This window comes from Delphinapterus leucas, chromosome 18, assembly GCF_059928025.1.
Source record: "Delphinapterus leucas isolate spDelLeu-1000000601 "Yukka" chromosome 18, BTC_Dleu_Yukka2, whole genome shotgun sequence".
Lineage (NCBI taxonomy): Eukaryota > Metazoa > Chordata > Mammalia > Artiodactyla > Monodontidae > Delphinapterus > Delphinapterus leucas.
This window is the reverse complement of record NC_143146.1, coordinates 54,376,218-54,397,157: the sequence shown is the minus strand read 5'-3', so window position 1 is coordinate 54,397,157 and position 20,940 is coordinate 54,376,218. Positions and strand designations below refer to the sequence as shown.

At 42.4% G+C, this 20,940-nt stretch overlaps 1 protein-coding gene across 3 annotated transcripts in view; it reads left to right on the top strand.

The window, feature by feature from the left end:
• The window catches only part of VWA8 (von Willebrand factor A domain containing 8), a 364,128-nt gene extending 344,494 nt beyond the window's left edge, over positions 1-19,634 (top strand). For 2 of the 3 annotated variants that reach the window (XM_022574923.2, XM_022574922.2), the window contains 3 exons: positions 10,325-10,423; positions 11,219-11,457; positions 13,548-14,575. In XM_022574923.2, coding sequence (XP_022430631.1) covers positions 10,325-10,423; positions 11,219-11,457; positions 13,548-13,656 — 447 coding nt within the window. In that variant the 3' untranslated portion in view covers positions 13,657-14,575. Of the gene's footprint in view, positions 1-10,324; positions 10,424-11,218; positions 11,458-13,547; positions 14,576-14,869 lie in introns of those variants that run through there. The other variant, XR_016388682.1, reaches the window with a different exon arrangement.
• Positions 19,635-20,940: the final 1,306 nt, after the last annotated feature.

Sequence of the window (20,940 nt, the reverse complement as noted above, 5' to 3'; positions counted from 1 at the left end):
AAGGGCTTTGCCCAAAGTCAGAAGGCTAGTTGGAGACAGAATAGGATAGAGCCCAGGTCTCTTCTCCTTGTTTTCCCTTTTTTGTTTTGTTTTTAAACATTCTCCTTTATTTCTAATTTTTTTTAATTTGAAAAAATTTTAATCTACAAAAAAGTTGAAAAAACTGTAAAATGAACACCCATATGCCTTTACTTAGATTCACCAAGTGATCATTTTCTCCCCTCGTTTGCTTTATGTTTCTCTCTAAATACACAGTCTTTTTCTTCTCTCTGATCCATTTGAAAGTAAGTTATAACTATCATAATACTTAACTTCTAAATATTTCATTATGTTTCTGCCAAGAGTAAGGACATTCCCTAAATGATCTCAATACCATTATCACGTCTAAGAAAATCATCAATAATTTTATAATATCTTATAAAATTGAATCCATGTTCACTTTTCCCAACTATTCCAATGGTTGCCATCCTGGGCTATAGAATATAAACCATCCCAATAGTGTCTAATTATTTTTCCCCCTACAATCTGGGATCCAGTCAAAGTCCTCACCTTATTTTTGGTTATAATGTCTTGTTAGCCTCTTTTTTTTTTTTTTTCTTTTTTTTTGTGGTACACGGGCCTCTCACTGTTGTGACCTCTCCTGGACGCACAGGCTCCGGACGCACAGGCTCAGCGGCCATGGCTCCCGGGCCCAGCCGTTTACGTGGCATGTGGGATCTTCCCGGACCGGGGCATGAACCCATGTCCCCTGCATCGGCAGGCAAACTCTCAACCACTGCGCCACCAGGGAAGCCCTTGTTAGCCTCTTTTAACCTGTAGCAGCCGCCTTTCCTACCACTACCATTCTACTTTTCATGATGGTCACTCTCTTGAGGGTGTAGATCATTTGTCTTGTAGAATATCCCTCATCCTGGATTTGTCTAGCTGTTTTCTCATGGTGCCATTTACCTTGTCTCTATATTTCCAGAACGCCTAACAGGCTTTCTCTCACAGCAGCTACCCTGGAGACCTTGTAAAATCTTCCCACCATCCCTGCCAACATAACTAAGATTTTTGAGTGGCCACAGGCTATCCAGGCTCTGCTGGGGCTCGCCAGGCCTCCTTTGTATGGGGTGAGCAGGTGGTGGGATGGAACCTACTTGCATTCTGTGAGAATTTTGCCTGTTTATAATGAAGTATTTTGAGGTATAAGTAATGGGTACACATAGTACAAAGTGTAAAAGGCACAAAAGGAATCAGAGTGAAGAGTTAGCCTCTGCTTCCCTCTCTCAGTTCCCAGTTACCCTCCCTGCTGGTGACCACTGTTGATACTTTCTTGGTGTCTTCTCAGAGACATTTGATGCATATACATTAAGTGACAGAGTACCGTTCACTCTGTTCTGTGTCTTTACACTATATGATCTTATCCAATTCGTTTAATCTCTCTGGACTTCAATTTTCTCTTTTTTTTTTTTTTTTTTTTTGCGGTACGCGGGCCTCTCACTGTTGTGGCCTCTCCCGTTGCCGGAGCACAGGCTCCGGAGGCGCAGGCTCAGCGGCCATGGCTCACGGACCTAGCCACTCCGCGGCATGTGGGATCTTCCCAGACCGGGGCACGAACCCGTGTCCGCTGCATCGGCAGGCGGACTCTCAACCACTGCACCACCAGGGAAGCCCAATTTTCTCATTTTTGAAGGAAGCATAAGGGCAACAAATAACTAATGAAAGCACGTCATTTACTCAGCAAATATAAAATGAGGCATGAGCAAATGACAATTTTAGGAGCTCCCAGTGAAAAATGTATATTCCATAGCCCAGGATGGCATCACATGTGCTGTCACATGTTAGGAATTCAGCAGTGTATGCTGAGACTCCCCACTCCCCAGTTCCAGAAGCTCTTCATGTGGTCTTCCTGTAGTTATCCCTCCATTGTAAAGCTGTCTAGTCTGTATTTGCTTTGAAGCATTCAGAAGCCAGTGGCCTGGCCTGCAGATCTGGACTCTTCCCCCACAGCCTCTCTCTTGGCATCTGCTTTGCATTCTCTTTGGCTTGGGCTCAGCTCCTGGGCTCTGGGTCATTAGAGTCCAAGTCCAGGAGGCTCATTTGGAGTCAGCCTCCACTTTTATTCCACCTTAGCTTGACCCATGAGCAAGAATGACTGAGAAGGAAAGGACCCTTGAGCGAGAATGACTGAGAAGGAAAGGTAATTCAATGGCAGAACACATTTCAAAGGCATCTGGAGTTTTTTAAGTTTTTCATAATTGTTCTACCCACTGAATTCAGTTATTCTGAAGAACAGCATTTACAGTAGGCTTAAGACAGGAGCAACATTATTTGCTAATAATCAGCATACAGTCCTCTAACCTTATGAGCTGCAGAACTTTTGATGGTCACATAGCACTTAAACGCTGGTATGAAAAGTGGAATGGTAACGGTTACGGGAACCATGTCATTTAAGTCAGGAAGCATTTTTTTCCTTTACCTTCATTCCAGTTTGTTCCTCTTGATGTCTCCAAGCCCCTGGAAATGTTTTCACTGTAACCTTAAAGTCGACCTCTTTTGCAAAAGCTCTTAATGCCTTATTTATTTTTTCTTCAAAGTATTTAATAACTTTGAACACCAAGAGTTAGGTGTTTCTTCACTGATCACTCAAATAGTGACACTGGAAAATAGTTTTATTGAGTTATTGAGAAGTTGGACTTTGAAAAACAACTTCAAATGTATTGTTTCTCTGGAGACATATAAACCACTTCTAAGGTCCTGGTTTCCTAACAGAATTTTTTTTTTTCTTTTTTCTCGGCTGTGTGGCTTGCGGAATCTTAGTTCCCCTACCAGGGATTGAACCCCGGCCCTCGGCAGTGAACGCGCCGAATCCTAACCACTGGACCACCAGGGCATTCCCCCTAAAAGAGTAAAAGGATCCCTTGAAGGATGTTGGAGGGCAGAGGTGTGTGGGCAGCACTTTTTACCCCTTCCCCCTACACCCCCAATTCAACCAAAATAATTCCACTTATATTGATATTGCATGACATTTCACAATCTGGACTTTTGTGCAATATTTCATTTGGAGAAAGAGTTCCACTGCTTAAAAAATTTTCAGAGTTAGAAAACTGCTATTCTAGGACCAATACTGGATTGTTATTTCTTACAGACTCTGGGGGCTTTCTTTTTGGAAAAGCCTTCATCAATCCTCACTTAGATTTGAATGATTCACTCCCTTGACAGAAGAAAACAAGGCACAGGTGTTCTTACAATTAAGTGAAGCAGACTTTTTCGTTCCATTTCTTGGATGTGCCTGTTGAATTTTCATAGAGCCTTGGGAGCAGAAATGATCTTGGAAATTATTTTCACCAACCTGTTTGTTTTAAGATGAGGAAATCAAGATGCAGATCCCAAGGTCACACAGCTAAACTGTAAACAGCCAGGATGTCTGACTCCCACTTCAGGGCCTTCCCTTTGTTCACGTTTTATCCCTTGTTCTTGCAGCCATCTTATTTCTGCCCAATCAGTATATTTACAAAGCTGTAATTTAGGAGTAAATAGACCATTTACATAAAGTATTCTGTCTTCTCCTCCCCTTAGCACTCCATCATCCAAAAGAGGTATACTAGACATACTTTTCTCAAAGATATCTTGGTCGGAAAGATGTGACTCACAAACCAGCACCGCTGGGAAAGATTCCTTCTATCAAAAATGTAGTTCAGCGTCTGTAATTCACCTTTCCCCAATGTCTCAGGCATGTTTCAAATGTTTAGAAACGGAAATCATTTTATCAGGCTCAGGCTTTGAATAAATTTTTTAATTTATTTTTTTTGGCCGTGCCGCACGGCTTGTGAGATCTTGGTTCCCCGACCAGGGATTGAACCCAGGCCCATGGCAGTGAAAGCTCTGAGTCCCAGCCACTGGACCACCAGGGAATTCCCTGAATAAATTCTTATTGCTGCTTGAAGGTAGGACCAAAGAAGGGTGTACAGACTTCTCTGAATCCATTCAAAGTTAAACACGAGTTCAGAATTGACTCAGTTGTAGATATGGAAGTATTGGCCAATCCAGCTATTCAAAAAGCCTAAACAGAGATTGGGAGAGGGCGGAGGGGCAGGGGAGTAGTTAGGGAATGGTTATTTCTCTATAGTAAAAGCATTGGACTTCGAGTCAGAGCACCTGGGTTTGAATTCCACCTCTGCCAGCACTAGATCTCTGACCTTAAGAAAGTCTGTTAATCTCCGAGCATCGATTTTTTTATTTGGGAAATGATGTTAATAACAGTGTGGAGAGAATCGGAACAAAATGAGATATACAGAAGCACTTTGTAAACCATAAAGGATGGTACGGATGTTGACATTATACTCATTAAATGTATAGTCCTATCCTTTCAATGACCCCGTGAGGTTAGGTGAAACAGATTGTCCCTACTTGTCACAGAGGTTAAGTGATTTACAAGCATACAATGTTAGAGGTCATCTAAACCAGCATTATTTATAAGGTAGAAACAAGATTTGGAGGGGTTAGGTGACTTGCCTGAGGTTGAAACCTTGTTAAAGTCAGAGCTAAGTCTAGAATCTTTGACCTTCAGAACATTGTTCTCTTTACATTAACTTCCATAAGAAGAAAGGTTAGCTAACGAGTACTGTAGATTATTGACTATACCCTAGAGTTCTGTTAGCACATCTCTTGACCTTTTAAATTATATTTATCTTCTAATCCTTTGCTGCCGGCTGTCAGCAGTGCCACCTAAGAATGGTGGGTTTCTATGTCTAGAAGGAGATTCGAATTTCGCACATCATCAGGCTTCCGAGATAGCCTCAAAGGATTCTCTTACCTACTTAAAATATAGTTAAGTAATCAAACATAACTTCTCCTAAAGTTAGCAAATGATTATCCTTCCCAGTAAAAATTTAAACACAAATCTTATTCATAAAAATGCTAGTAGCTCTTTGTTTGAAGCAAAGTTTTCTTTGCCATCTAAGTATTATAAATCATCCTAATCTGAGGATAAATCTTTGTGTCTTGCACTGAAACTCAGCATTTGTTTTCATTTTTCATACCTTTCTCTAAACAAATGAGATCTTCAAAAGAAATATATAGCAAAAGGGCATTTAAACAAGTTTCTAAATCAAAAAAAGTACTAAAATTGTTCCTCTCTAGTTGAGGCTTTTCTTTACTGCTGTGGTTTAATGTTTATGCTGGATGTTAAATACAAGACTCCACGGAGATTTAAGGGATGCTCTGAAAAGTGCAGAAATCATGATCATAAAAATTTTGAGCTACCCAGAAAAAGTTATGATCTAAATGTTAGGTGGTTGATAACAACAGTAATGTTCTTGTTTAGTGACTCCTATGATTCCTGCCTGGAAGCAAGCTTGAGACCCTATCAGGTCTGATTTGACAGTGGTCACGGCAGAAGCAGACTGGGTGAATGGCAGAAGCAGGAGTTAGAAATACTAACTACTAATAAGTATAGTTCATATACTTTTTCCTTTAACCCAGGCAATTTTGAGGATTAGCTCTCTGTAAAACGTGTTGGGATCCTTGGAGAGCAAATACTAGATAATTATGACATAGAAGGATTGTTTTTCATGGAAGCTTAAAATGATCTACAGTAACACCAGGGAGTGCTCCACATTTGGATGTACTTTGAATTCTTCTCAAGCAGTTTATTTACTTTGGGCACAGACGAATCCCTAAGCCCATCTGGAAGATGAGAACCAGAGCCTGCAAACCATTTTATAAGCCCCATCCTGTCCTTTAGGTGTGTCTTCTCAGCCTTTGCAATACTAAGGAGGCCCAGACAAAGGCAGATCCTTCTGCAAATTGCACTTTCCTTACTGCAAATAAAGGAAGGAAAAAAAGGAGGGAAAGAAAAGGAAGGAAGAAAGGAGGGAGGAAGAAAGGAAGGTCTGCAGCTCACCTATCTCATTTGCCTGAAAAAGTATAGGATGCTTTTTTTCTCCTGGGCAGATAATTAAATGGTAGATGATAGATCAATCAACTAGTAGATGGATTTGTGACTAAAATATTTCTGGATTGTTCAATCGGTCTGTTTTTGATAAAGAGCATCCAACAATTCATTTGACTGCTATTTGTTTAATAATTAACTAGCAACATTTTTCCTTGCAGTAACCAGTTATGTCAACCCTGTAAGCAGACCACATGGTCAAATCTTTATTTATATAGTGTCACCCATGGTCATCGGGTTAGTAAGAACTTTAACCATCAGTTAAAGGGAAAGAAAAAGTCTAATATATATATATATGTATATATATTTCAAGGAACTGATCTAACCCCCTTACGTGTAAGATTCCCGTTTAACAGATTACTTCACCAGCCCCCTAATGAGAGCAGCCTGCCCGGCACCTTCTCAGGAGAATTATTCTTGGCTTAAAACGTTCCTGCCGTGACTATTGTCAGATCAGTCTGGACAGGGCCTGGCACATGTTTCCGTGGAGGAATCGTGCAGGTTTTCTCCACATCCGTGCCAATCCTCGCACTGAGCCCGTGGTGACCTTGATCGGGCATATACTGAAGCCAGCACTCCCCTACAGTAATCCATCGTCCAGAGCTGTGCCGCCTTTAGGTTTCAAGTTTTGCTACCTTTTCACTACGTGGACAGCAAACTATACATAGAGTTTCTTTTCGTATATGGAATTTGTTACATCCCTGGAAAGCATTTACTGCCGAGCTTTTCTAATGTATTGGTAAATTTCCCTCACAATTCTTTTGTATCATCCTTTGTATTTTTTTAAAAAAACACTCTAAAACCAGGCATAGAATAATGTCCCTGGCTCCTGCCCAAGGCCCCTCTCTGGCTCTTCTCTGGCCATGCCCCTACCATCGGGGGAGGAATCTATGGGGCCAAAGGGACAAGCCCACTTAGAGCTTTTTCTCTAGATCATGCTCCCAGTTCCTGGGATCCCCAGCTATCCTGCTCGGGTGACCCCAAGTCTGCTCGTTGGGCCTCTTTGTTAGGTCCATCTTTCTGGGGCAGACTGGCCAATTGTGTGAGCACCCAGAGCTGAGGATGACTGAAGGTTGTGATGGCATGTGGACGTGAGGACCGGGTGTCCACACACGTGCATGTGAGGCACCTCGTGGTGGGGGACAGAGCCAGCTACAGAAAGAGAAGGGCATGGGCTGCAAGCCAGGGGCCAGGACTACCCACACAGCCATGTTCTAGCACAGAGCTTCGAGAATCCAAGTATTCAAAATTTGACCCTGGCTCTCCAAGTCATTATAATGTATGTTTATCAAAGTTGGAGGACAGAACGTATTTTATTTAACAATTTGTAGCCTGATTTATAGCTTTCAAGTATTTAGACATGCTATATGGGCCTTCATTTGTCCACTTACCTCTTCAATTATACACTTGTCTCTGTCCACTCTCATTCTCTCTGCCTTCCTTTTAGTCTCAGAAAAAGGAGTGTCCTCCCTCCCGCTCCAAACTTGACCCTCTGACTGTGACCCTGATCTCCTTCCCCACTGCCTCCGCTCTGCTGCCTTTAAAACGCAGACACCTCTCCCACAATACCCATCTAGCTGCTGTTCTATTTCTCTTTCTTATACCACAAACCTTTCACTGAAATTATCCCCACAAAGGTCACCATGGATTCTGATGCCCAGAAGTCATCAGTCACCACTCTCCTTGATGGTTATGGTTAGTGTAAGTCAGCACGGTTGCACAGCTGCTTCCGAAACGCTACACACTGATTTCCAGGGCCATCCCGGTTACCCGCATCTGCCATTGCCCTTCTTCACTCTGCCCTGTGTCTTTCTTCCACCCCAACAAGGATACTCCCCAAGGCTCAGTTGAGGGGGTGCTTTGCTCTTCTCTCTCTATGCATTTCCCCTTGACAGCTGCACCTCTCCCTCCTAGGGATGACAGCCAAGTTTCAGACGACAAGAAATAAGTTTCTTCTCTGATATCTCCCTGAACGCACGATACCAGCGTGTCTAGAATGGAACTCATCTTCCCCAAGTAACCCAACTGCCTTCTCACTTCTTACTTTTACATAAAAATTATTTCAGCAGAAATTTTTCTACTTTTCATTTTTCATACAACGGTTTCAGTTATGTTATGGGTTGGGTTTTTTTTTTTCCAGCTAGCTTGGGCTAACCACCATTTATCACATGAGTGCTGGGAGAAAAAAAATGCATTCCAGCTTCCAAAGAGCTTATTTGTAAAAGAATGGAGCCCACATGGGAAAGGAAAGCTTCTTAATGCCCCAACTTGATTGCAAACTCTCTCAAAATATTTCAGCAATTAACAGACCAGGCCCACTCATAGATACTAAAATGCGTTAAGATGAATAAGATACAGCCTTGCCTTCAAAAACCTCACCAGTTAAAAAAGAATAGACATGAAAAGGAATCATTGCATTGCCCTCAACACCTTAAGTAGTGTTTTGCACATGGTAGGTGTTCAAAAGACAGCTGTTTATTGATGGTCAGATGGTGAATAGACAGTAGTAATTCTTAAGCATTTTGACCCATAACACTCCAAGTAATCCCTAAAATATTTTGCCCCAGACCCATACCCAGAATTTTCTTTGCAGATCCCCCAGTTGCTCAAATACCCTAAGGTCTATTCCAGTCTTTATATCAGCATCACAAAAATTCTTAGAGGGAGGGCTTCCCTGGTGGAGCAGTGGTTGAGAGTCCACCTGCCAATGCAGGGGACACGGGCTTGTGCCCTGGTCCGGGAAGATCCCACATAACGCGGAGCGGCTGGGCCCGTGAGCCATGGCCGCTGAGCCTGCGCGTTCGGAGCCTGTGCTCCGCAACGGGAGAGGCCACAGCAGTGAGAGGCCCGCGTACCGCAAAAAAAAAAAAAATTCTTAGAGGGAGATGGGAGGAGAAGAGGGAATTTGGGGGCAAACCCCATGATTGGAGAGAATCACCTTGCCCCAGTTATAGTTGCCTCAGATCCCAAATTTCTTTCCAGATTCTATAAAAATGCTGCACCTTTCTCTCAGCTCCAGCCTTTTCTCAACAGACAGGACTTTCTCTTGTGTATTGTGAGAGAGGGAATTTAAAAGGTATTTCCTAAACTGAAAAATCTGTGTCATGCACTATTAAGTAGAAAAGCAAATTATAAAATCACATGGTCAACATTATCCATTAGTTAAAAATAATGTTGATTCAGACAAGCATGTGTGTGAATGTGCAACCCCTTACACGTATATTGAAAGGAAATTCAAGCTTAAGAACTTATACAAGGAAACATTAACAGAGGTTATCTTTGAGTAATGGGATCATGGATAATTTTTACTTTCTTTTGTTGTGTTTTTCTGTAATTTCTGCAGTGAATGTTTCACTTTTGTGTTCAGGAGAAAAGTATGTGTATTAGTTTTCTATTGCTGTGTAACATATTACCATAAACATAGCTTCTTAAAGCAATACCTGCTTATTAAGTCATAGTTCTGTAGTTCAGAAGTCCGGCCAGGCTCAGCTGAGTTCTCTGCTTAGGGTCTCATAAGGCTAAAATCAGGATGTCAGCCAGGCTGGGCTCCCACCTGAAGGCTCTGGGGAGGAATCTGCTTCCAAGCCCATTCAGATTGTTGGCAGAATTTGGTTCTTTGCAGTTGTAGAACTGAGGTCCCTGTTTCTGTACTGGCCCTCAGGCAGGGCTGTTCCTAGATGTGATGCTTGGGGTCTTGCTCTGTGGTCCCCACCACCTCAGCCACAGATAACTCCCACATGTCAAATCCCCCACACACTTCAAATCTCCCTGTCTTTCCCTCCTACTAATAGCCAGAAAAAACCCTTACTTTTTAAGGGCTCATGTGATTAAATTAGGCGTACCCAGATAACCTGTTCTGATCAACTCAGAGCCAACTGATGAGCAACCTTAATCACATCCACAGAATGTTACATAACATAATCATGAGTGATATCATATTCACAGGTCCTGCCCACACTTAAGGGGAGAGGATTGTATAGGCTGTGTATACCAGGGGGCAGGAATCTTGGAGACCACCTTAGAATTCTGCATACTACTCTGTGTGTGTGTGTGTGTGTGTGTGTGTGTGTGTGTGTGTGTGTGTGTGTGTAATTTTTTTAAACTCTCCCCTAAAAGTTAAGAATGGAATTCTTGGTAGCCCCTGTAGCCCTCATCATGCTTTCTACCTCCTGCTGGAAAGCAGAGATCACACAAGGACTGACCAGAAGTGAAGGGGCCTGGAATTGTTTTGCCTTGTTGATAAACACACATCCATCTCTCTGCTTTTCTCCATGGCCATATGTCGAGCAATTCTGGGCAATAACAAACCGAGGAGTTGGAGGCTTATAGGTCTAATGACAGTTCTTTAGTGGACAGAGACTTCTAACTCTCTGATTCTCTTGCCTATAGTATGACATCGCTGGACACTCTGGAGATGGCTACAACATTGCTCTAGTTCCAATTAACAAAATCCCCAAGGACGATAAGCAAAGACTAGAAATTCTCAGGGTAAGTACATTCAGTTACCTCTATATCATGAAAACTTGCACCAGATTCAGTAAAGTATCTTCTGGTCACTGAAAAGATTCACTGAAGAAGCAGCAGTTACAGGAAAGAAGAAGACTTTCTGTTTCACAAACATTTAAGCGTTAAACTGAGAAAGCACTGATCGTGCCTAAATTCCTTTTTTACACCATACAAAACTTAAACTTTGTTCCCTGCATATTTTTAGGGTACTCAGGATTGTATTGGGATTCTATTCAGCCCCCTATATTTCAGAAGGAAAAGAATGACTCCTTCTAGAGTACCCTCTAACCCAAATTTTATGTATTTCTTAGTATTTTCTAACAATAAATTCAGTTTCACATACTTAGATATACAATAGAAACACGCTCACCGTGATTCTCAAGTAAATTTCCCCCCTTGCTATTGATGTAAGTACAGTGTTTAGGGTTGTAACTTTGTTTATTGGAAACTCAACCCATTCCTTATTTTTCTTCTGTGTCATCTCCATTCTCCAGTGTGAGGCCAAGTTTCATATTTTCTTACATTTTCTCACTTTAAATGGCAGCTTGAGCCTTAAAAATCAGTGCCAAATGGGATAGTTTTGGAACATTTCCTGTTTTTAATGCAAGTCTTAACCACATTCAAATATCACTGTGTATTGTTCTCACACTAAAGTGCAAGTTAATAGAACTCGCTCAGAGCATTTGTGCTTTCGCATTGTCAGCAGAAAAGTCATCACGTTTGTTAAAAAAAGGAGCTTCTCATTCATGGCCTTTGTACGATGTCTCTTCCCCCCAGACGATGCACGCCCACGCTCAGTTCTGCATGAGTGGGGACCACACATTAGAGGGGACAGAACACGCCATCAAGGAAATCGTCAAAGAAGAAGCTGACGAGTACTTTGTCATTGTCTTAAGTGATGCCAACCTGTCACGCTATGGAATACATCCTGCCAAGTTTGCCCAGATCCTGACAAGCAACCCTCAAGTAAATGCTTTTGCCATTTTTATTGGATCTTTAGGTGATCAAGCAGCCAGGTAAGTGTCATCCCAGGATGCAGCAGGGGGCAGGGATGGAGATACTTGAGTACCTGACACATGCCATTTCATGGGCTTCCCATCGTGAGGGGCAGTGGCAGGGGAGGATGGGAATGGAGGAGAAACAGAAACCAGAGTTGCTGCCCTCGAGCAGCTGAGGGTCTAGGTGAGGGGATGGGACGTTCTAGCTTATATTTGGATGAGCAATAATACTTTAAGTTATTTATCTTTCAGTTTACATTTAAACTAACCAACAATAAAATAAATAGCAAATTGATTTGTCCACCAGTAAATTAAACAGTACTTTATTACATTTTGCCTTTTACATCAAGGTGCTAAGCTCAGTTCTATTCAGTTCATGCTCAAATCATATTCAAAATAGCAAACATCTACTATTTTCCTAGCATCAGAGATTGGGTGTCTGCGTCTCTACATTGTATGTAGACAGACACACACATATATGTAAATAATATATGTATTATTAAAATAATAATAATACATAATATGTGTGTCTACATATGTATTATTAAAATAATAATATGTGTGTCTACATATTTATAGACATAGATAGATCATCTTCTTTCTTATATTTCTCCTTCATGTATGTCTGTAATTATAGTAAGATGCTGCACTGAATATGCAGAAATTTATGGTCAGATAATAAATACCATTGTGGATAGTCTGAAAGGAGAGATCTGGAAACACTTTTATTTCTTAAACACACTAACATTTATCTTCTTGAATTATAAACAGGAAGACTCATGGTTTTTCTCTGCTTAAAGTACTTGTGAGAAGCAGAAAACAAAATTGAAAGTATATCTCCTCAAAAAAAAAAAAATCCAGCCTCCACACAAAAGGCCACATACCCTTTTGTTACTCCACCTCTTTTACCTGTCACCCCCTGTGGTACAGAGTCCTACAGACTAGGAGATGTTTTAGTGTCCAAAGTACTGACATATTTTTCTCTTCCCTTCGCCTTGCTGCAGGATTGCAGAGTACGGCTAAGAACAGACTTAATATCACGTAATTACAGTCACTTTATTACAACTGAATTTGCATTTTTTCTCAGTTGTATGTGTTAGCCTCTTCAAGGACTTCCGTGTCCTCAAACGTAAACCATGCCTTTCCACTCAGGTTGTCTTCAGGACCAGCCCAGGATGAATCAAACGGCAAGCTCAACAAATATTGGTTGAGCTGAAAGAGCTATTTTGTCTTTCTAGTGAACAGATCCTGTTTGAATACTTAAGAAAGCACAATAATACCCTTGTGGTTTCCTAGGGAAATGATCCAGCATCCACTGGCAAAAGATATGTTGCAGAATTAGCTGGTCTACTGGGCATGCCAAATGTATGATACTACACAGGATGGTGGACTTTTATTAAATGTCATTCCAAAACCAAACTTTGTTGGCACAGTGAAAGGAGGCGTTCTTTTGGGTGGAACTGTGTCTTGTACTTATATTGCCTCCAAAAATGTCCCTTTGTTCCAAATGATAAATTGGCATTTTAAAAAATTATCATAAGCCTGTATAACCTCAGTGTCATCAAAACAGCAATTGCATAAGTCAGATTACATTTCACATTGTATGATGTGGGGCAAAAAAGAGAGAGAGAGAGAACGTGTGAGAGAGAGGAAGAGAGAAAGAACCACTTGGGGTTTGGCTGGGCAACGTTTTTCAAGACCTGTTTTCTAAGGCAGGAAAAGCAGTTAGAAGTACAGGGTGAGGCCAACACGTTCAGTGGATCCAGGTGAGCTAGTCCCAGATTGGTCCCTAGGGCTCCGTTCTGTCCAGGGAACATAAAAATACCAGGAAACTACAGTAATAAAAGGGAGAGAATTTTTTCTTTGCAAATTCGCTGATTTTGTCACTGAAAAGACCTTTCTTTCGGTTCAGTGCTTTCAGTGTGCCTCTCCCTGTAGCTGTTGTTGCCTAGTGACAGCGGGTCCCACCGCAGGCAGGGGCAAGGTATTAAAAAGTGAAAACTTCCCTTCCTAAGAAACCATTCGGATGCTGAGTTTTGCAGGGGCAGGAGGTGGAAGGGGAGCCCTGATTTGCAATGGTAATTTTCTTTCCCCATCCATCCTGACAGGCTTCAGAGAACTCTACCAGCTGGCCGGTCTTTCGTTGCCATGGATACCAAGGACATCCCTCAGATTTTACAACAGATTTTCACCTCCACCATGCTGTCCAGTGTTTAAGAAGTGCCCTTTATCATCCCGATGACCCTGGGATTTGAAATAAGCTAGGAAGAAAGAGTATTCTGAAGAAAAGAAGAGGTCTATAAAGTGCCCCTGAGTGATGACTGGATAATTCTGGCATTCCCGGGCTTTCCTGCGCTTGCTAAGTAATCAGAGTTCAGCGAAGCAACCAGAGCGAGGCCTGTGCATGGAAATCTACAACCATTGATGGGTTTACAAATCATTAGAGGAAGCGAGTTGACCTGCATTATACAAAAGGTCAGGGTTAAGGGAAGGTGGTTTGAGAACTGTGGTGCGTGGTCTATTTCCAAAAACCTGACGGAAAGAGTACCTTGCTTTTGCCTTAACACAGCACCTGGTCACCTAGGATAACAAAAGTGACCCCAGCAAACTAAGCCTTTGATGCCACATTCTGACACTGGAATACAAGTCTGTGCAAACTCACCCAACCAGCTCCTTTTCAATAATTATTTTTATTTTCTCCTCCACTCTGTATTGCCCAACAAACAATGACTTTACAGTATTTAACCCACTGAGAAGTCCTTTCAACGGCAATATTCTATAAAAGGTTGGGTTTTCTCAATAATTTCATTTTCTTAGCCAAAACCAAAAGGAATCAAAAGATCCTTGGATTGCTTCCTTTCCCACGTGACTTTTAAAAGGCTTTTTAAATAATAAGGAGCAAATGTCCTATTCTCCGTGCTGCTGGGATTGGAGGGATGTCTTGCCTTGAGTTTCCTGTTTCTTCTCCTTCTTTAATGCTCCTCAGAAGTTTCACACTCCTCCGTTTTGGTGTCCAAAATGTAATGCTCAAAATAACAAATGCTTATGTTTTTACATAAAGCAAAGTGAAAACAAGGCAGTATGTTTGAACTGAATGGTAATGAGATTTCTTTAGCTATAAATATATATATATATATATTTAAGCCTCATTCTTTTTTTTATTCCCATTCTCTCTTGGGCTGACCTTTACTTATCAATAGACTCAATGTCAGTTTTTTTTTCTAATCAAATGCTCCAGCAGAAGTCAGTCTCTTTCCAACCATATAATAAAAGTTTCTCTTCACCTTTGATGGTAAAGTCCGAAATGCTAGGGGCACCATTGTGTCTGTGCTTTCATAAGACAAGTTGGAAAAATTAGTCTTGTTAATAATGGTAAGTTATTCACCCATACATAGTGGGAATTGTACGATTCATTTTACTTTCATTATAGGAAAGAAAAATTGATGACACGCATTTGTTTCACCAATCCATCTCCCTATCAAAGAAATAAAAGCAATCAGATTTCCAGTGCAGTATTGCCCAGCAAGTTTGCGTGGCTTGTCTTGTTTCTCTAGACAGACGCTTGCTTTGTGTACTGAATCATCCAATGATGCAAACAATTTCAATCCAAGAAGTATCTTTAAAAATGCAATTGCAGGGCTTCCCTGGTGGCGCAGTGGTTAAGAATCCGCCTGCCAACGCAGGAATCCGCCTGCCAACGCAGGGGACATGGGTTCGAGCCCTGTTCCGGGAAGATCCCACATGCCGCGGAGCAACTAAGCCCGTGCGCCACAGCTACTGAGCCTGCGCTCTAGAGCCTGCGAGCCACAGCTACTGAAGCCCACGCGCCTAGAGCCTGTGCTCTGCAACAAGAGAAGCCACCGCAATGAGAAGCCCCTGCACCGCAGCGAAGAGTAGCGCCCGCTCGCCCCAACTAGAGAAAGCCCGCGTGCAGCAACAAAGACCCAGCTCAGCCAAAAAGAAATAAAATAAAAATTAATTTAAAAAAAATGCAGTTGCATTAATAACAATAATGATAAGAACGGCAGCTAGCATTTACTGATTACTGTGTACCAGGTATGCTAAGTGATTTCATACATTATTCCATTCAATCCTCACAACAGTGCATTTAAAATAGGTTTTTTTTTTTAACATCTTTATTGGAGTATAATTGCTTTACAATGGTGTGTTAGTTTCTGCTTTATAACAAAGTGAATCAGTTATACATATACATATGTTTTAACCTCATTTACAGATAAGGAAAGTGAGGCTCAGAGAACTTAAATCACTTTCCCAAGATTCCCATTTCTAGACTATTGACTACTCATTGTACTATTAACATCCTCATTTTACAAAGAGGGAAACTGAGGCTTAGGGAATTTCAAGAAAATAGGGGAAGGGGCAGAGCTGTGACCCTGGACTGTCCCCTCTCATGCTTTATTCTTGCAAACCTAGGTGTCGAGCTTTTGGTGCCTTTTTCTCCTTTCTCCCAGTGCAGTTTCTCTTCTTGCAAAACGACCACGTTTCCTAGAGCTCCCTCTCTGCGGTACTCAGAATCTATCTGCACAATTTGAGCACTTAGAGGAGGGAGTGGGGACCAAGGACATGGGACACTGCTGGAGGGACACTTCCAACTGCTCCTTCTTGGGCCCACAGCGAATTGAGGAAGTGTCCATCCAAGGGGCAGCTTAACCCCTAGGGGTGCCCCTTTGCTAGAGGGTCACAGCCCCTGAAAGCCTTTGGAAGTTGAATCCAAGAGTGATTGACGGAACAGCCTTTTAATGAATCCTCCCTATGGGTAACTACCTGAGTAAGCAGAAGGCTTTTTTTTTTTTTTATAACATGGAAAGAATGTTCTCAAGTAATTTAATTTCCCTTTCCCCACCGGCCAGACATCCTTTGCAAAAGTTATTTTTTAAAAATATGTAACTCCTGGCTTTTCTGATTTGTAAGAGGGAAGGATGATGGGGGAGGGGAGTAGAGAGTGAGAAAATGAAGGGCTTCTTTTCACTTCTTGCAATATCTAAGAAGTTGTGCCTTTATTATTAAATGCACTTAATTATAGGCCACTCCAAGCTATTCCCAGGCCCTTCTTAGGGCCAGGACGTTATAATAAACGCATTGTGTGCCTCAGGGGGTGGTTCCAGAGAAAGGCAGCTAAATCCGTCCTCAGGGAGTCCGTGTAATGCTGAGAGGGTTCATTGTGATCCCCAGCAGCCAGGAGGAATGAATGCCATGAATCGTCTCAGTAGAGGATGCGTTTTCCCCCTGGAGTTCTTTTGTGTGCTCCAGCAAAATGACCTCATCACATACAGGCAGCTCAAGCACAGCCACAAGAAGAGGGTGAGAGCAGGAATACCAGAGCCCAGCACATGTTTGGAATGAATCATTTAATTCTTTACATTACACCCTTTCCTGTGAGCCATCAGGAGAAATCCATCAATGCCAGAAAGGTTTACTCTAAACAAACTTCCAGGCTTTGAGAGCCATGTAGAAGTGGTTTTACGTGGGGAGCATTGTCAGCGTCCCTGGAGGCAGCTCCGGAGGCTCCAAACCCTCCCTCCACCTGGTGCCTTCTCGTGCCTGTCAGATCAGCCAAAATGAAATTCCTCGGGGAACAGAGGAAAGAGATATGGGACCAGGGAGCAAGAGGCATCCTCGCTTGTTTGTTGCGTTTCTATTTGTTTCCTCCCATCACAATTAGATATTTCACAAGTCTAAGCTGATACCTCATGTGCCTAGACAGACATTTTTATTTGGAATTGCATCTAAGGAATAGTCAAACGTCCATTCGTATTTAGTAAACTGTACGTCACTTCTTCAAATTATTAAGAAATAAAATGTCCCCTTTTTAAAAATCATTCCAACCACTAACATAGATGGCTTTTTAAAATACTAATTGAAGAGTCTAATTCACTACCAATTTCTGGTCAGGGTTATATCATAAAGTTCTTACCTGTTGCCTTTCCTTTACCTTTTTTTTAAGACTTGCTGTGGCCAAAGTACTACAGGTAAAGGAAAGGAATTCCGAAGTTCCATCTTGTAGTGGGAGGATTTCCAAACTCTGGGTAGAATTAGTCAGTGGGAAGGAAGTTCTCAATGCTGCTCGGCTGTTAACTACCTGTGCAGACTTGGGCTAGTCACTCGTGGGCCTCAATTGCTTCATCTCTGAATTAAAAGGCTTGGACAAAATGATCTCTAACACTGAAGTCCCACGTTCCTTTAACTCCTACAGAACTGACTCTGTCCCTTGTATGTCTTAGAGAGCCACATCATCTCAGTGTATTTTTGTCCCAACCTCACACGCATTTTAGCCCCTATTGTACAGAGAATTTTGGCACGTATATCAATCGCCCTAACAAAAGTGTGTTATTGAATGAATATGCATTCTAAAAGCTACATAAGCTTCATTAGAATTGGTCAAGAGGGCTTTTTCCCCCCAGCAGCTGGACAGATATTTCTGTTGGATCATGATTCACAAGTTTTCTGCCCATTGTCTCTTGCTTTGCATTTTGCAGCCATAAAATAAAATTCCATATGCTGATCTGCACAGTGGGATCAAAAAGGATCAGGAATTGGAAAACTACTGTGTGCTGAGAGCTGACCTTTGTGCCACAGCTGAACAATGTGCAATTGTGTATGTGGTTTCTTTTTTTTAATTGTTAGATCCTGTAAACAAAAATCTCCTCCAGAGGAGAAAAAAAATGCTTGCCAAGCAAACTCTCAAGATGAGAGCGATTTGACACTCTTTTTTTTTTTTTTTTTTTTTTGAGACTAAGCGCTATCTGGGGCTTTCACCTTCAAACAGAGACAGCGTCTCTTCTGGCCCAGCCGTGCACATTTGCTTTAGAATGCCAGGGTTACATAATTTTAAAATTGAGTGGCACTTGTGGTATTTGGCCACTCAGAGCAAAGTATAACACTCTTTTAAGGTGGCTTGGGTCCTTAAAAGGTGGCGAGAACATCGTGTTCTGCTCTAAGAAATCTCAGCAAGGGACCTGTCAGCTCTAAAGAGCATGGACCACCACGCATGGTCCCCCCATCCCGCCCTCAGCAGGCACCAAAGGCACCCTGACCCTTCGTTCTTCTCACGGGCTTCAGTGAAAGGGTTTGGAGCTGCCAGCTCTTCCCCTATAGGAACAACTGAACGATTTGTCAATAAATCCTGACTCCAAAGATGGTAGGTATGACCCCAGAGGAGTTCCAGAATATAAGGATTTATTGAAATTACGTGCAACTCTGAAGCATTAGTAACAGTAACTGGAGCTTGACCTGGAAATGGAAGGAAACGTCTGTCTGAATTTCCCAAAGCGAGTGTGTCTGTCATGCCGGCCGGAATGTGGAGAGAAAGTAATGAACCTGTCAAGAGTCCTTTGTGTAATTGGTCTCATGATACCATACTTGAAGCCTTATTCGTTGAAACTTGAAGAAAAATAAAGTGTATTTACTCAGACAGGACATTCAAGTTGGACTTTCAAATGTAACATTTATATTAATAAATACCAATGCTAATTTATTGAGACCATTTCTTCTTTTCGGAACTAATAATTAAGAAATCGTCCACCATCAGGCTCCAGGAGTAGAGTGAGTCTCAACAAAGCTAGGTGGTCCATTTCCTTTTACAAAGATTTTCTGGCCCATATGAAATTCAGCGCTGAAAACGCTGGCCCAGAAAGGAGCACTTAGGGACCAGTGGAAATAAGTGGCAACACTGGGGAAGGGGCCTGTTGACCACCGTTGGCCTTGCCTCCCGGCACGTGGGATGGGGGATGGGGGTGTCCCCATAGATCCCAGAGCTGGTAAGGAATCCAAGGGTCTCTGTAGCAGGCCAGGATGCCCAGATTCCAGGGTGTATGCACACACAATTAAAAGGACAGATGATGGACTACCTGGGAAGGCCTAAGGCTTAGTTAATGGACACAGGCACTGGGGAAATATAGCTGTTTCGTAGTGAACAAAGAAATGGTCTGTTATCTGAAAAGCATCCCTTAGGACCCAGATGCTTTTGAACAACTATTTTCCAGGCGGATAGAATATGCATGTCCATACATGGCAGGCTTGAGTACAAAGATGTGATATTCAATGCGTGGTGCCTGAACTAAAGCATCTCTTCTTCTCTCTCTGACATTTCCTACAAACTGGAGGGAACTCTCTGCAGAGGTGGAAGATTGTCACAGCTCCACAAAACCTCCTGAAAGCAGACATTCAGTCACTTGGCAGGAATACAGGCCTGCACAGCTGGCCTGGCGCCTTGCCCCCTCACATCTGAAGTCTATCTTTAGAGAGGGGTTTCTCAGCGAGAGGGGCTCCCCTCTTTTAAAATGCAAACAGCTCTGGGAGGCCATCCATCACACACACCTTGGTTTGAATCCCTCATTCACAGGCTTTCCTCCTAGCCCAGCTGAGATGAAGGTCCTCAGACAGGACTGCGACTGGGGGGGAGGAGAAGAAGGGAGTGAGGGACGTTTGCCACTTGGAGCAGCACTCAAGCAGAGGAATGGGCCTGGGACACAGCAGGAGGGCATGAGACATGGGCACATGGCGGGCTGTGTATTTGGTCCTCCTGAGAGCACTCACTGAAGGCTTCCATGGGTGTGCATTGGTGGTGGCTTGGTTCTCTTCCATCTTGTTTTTAATTTTTTAATTTTTTTAAGGAGTTTAAGTCCTTTTTTAAAATTAATTTTTATTGGAGTAGAGTTGATTTACAATGTTGTGTTACTTTCTGCTGTACAGCAAAGTGAATCAGTTATACATATACATATCTCCACTCTTTTTTTGGATTCTTTCCCATATAGGTCATTACAGAGTACTGAGTAGAGTTCCCTGTGCCATACAGTAGGTCCTTATTAGTTATCTATTTTATATATACTAGTGTGTATATGTCAATCCCAATCTCCCAGTTAATCCCCACCCCTTGCCCCCTTGGTAACCGTAAGTTTGTTTTCTACATCTGTGACTTTATTTCTGTTATATGTGGAATCTAAAAAATAGGTACAAATTGAACTCATCTTGCTTTTTTAGAGACATCAGATTTCCACCTGTATTTTGCCCTCCGTCTTATGGAGGCTCTACCTTTCTGACATCTGGGTTACAGATGCAGGCGCAGCAGACACGTCTGGGAGGGAATACCCTAGCCATGATTAAGAGCCTTCAGCCCAAGGGAAAGGCCTTTCAACTTTGGAAACCTACTCCACAGCCCCTGAACCTTGTCTCTGGTGAAGTGAACAAATCGGATTCTTTTTTATGCCCTGTTCAGTTTGCTAAGAGAAGAACCCTTTCCCTGAGCTGGGGACCTTTCAAAAGAGAACTTGCACCTCTGACAGGCTGCAGCATTTATTGGAAGCCACTTTTCTCCTTGCAGAGGCAGAGCTGGTCTGCGCCCCACAGGACAGCCCAGCAAGCCATGGGGAAGTTCTAGTGCTAAGAGCTGTGGAATTCCCAAGCTCCATCCTGGTGAGGCCTGAAATGAGATCAGCGTGAGCCTCTTCAACTCAGAACATTCCTTTTGTGGAATGAGTTCTG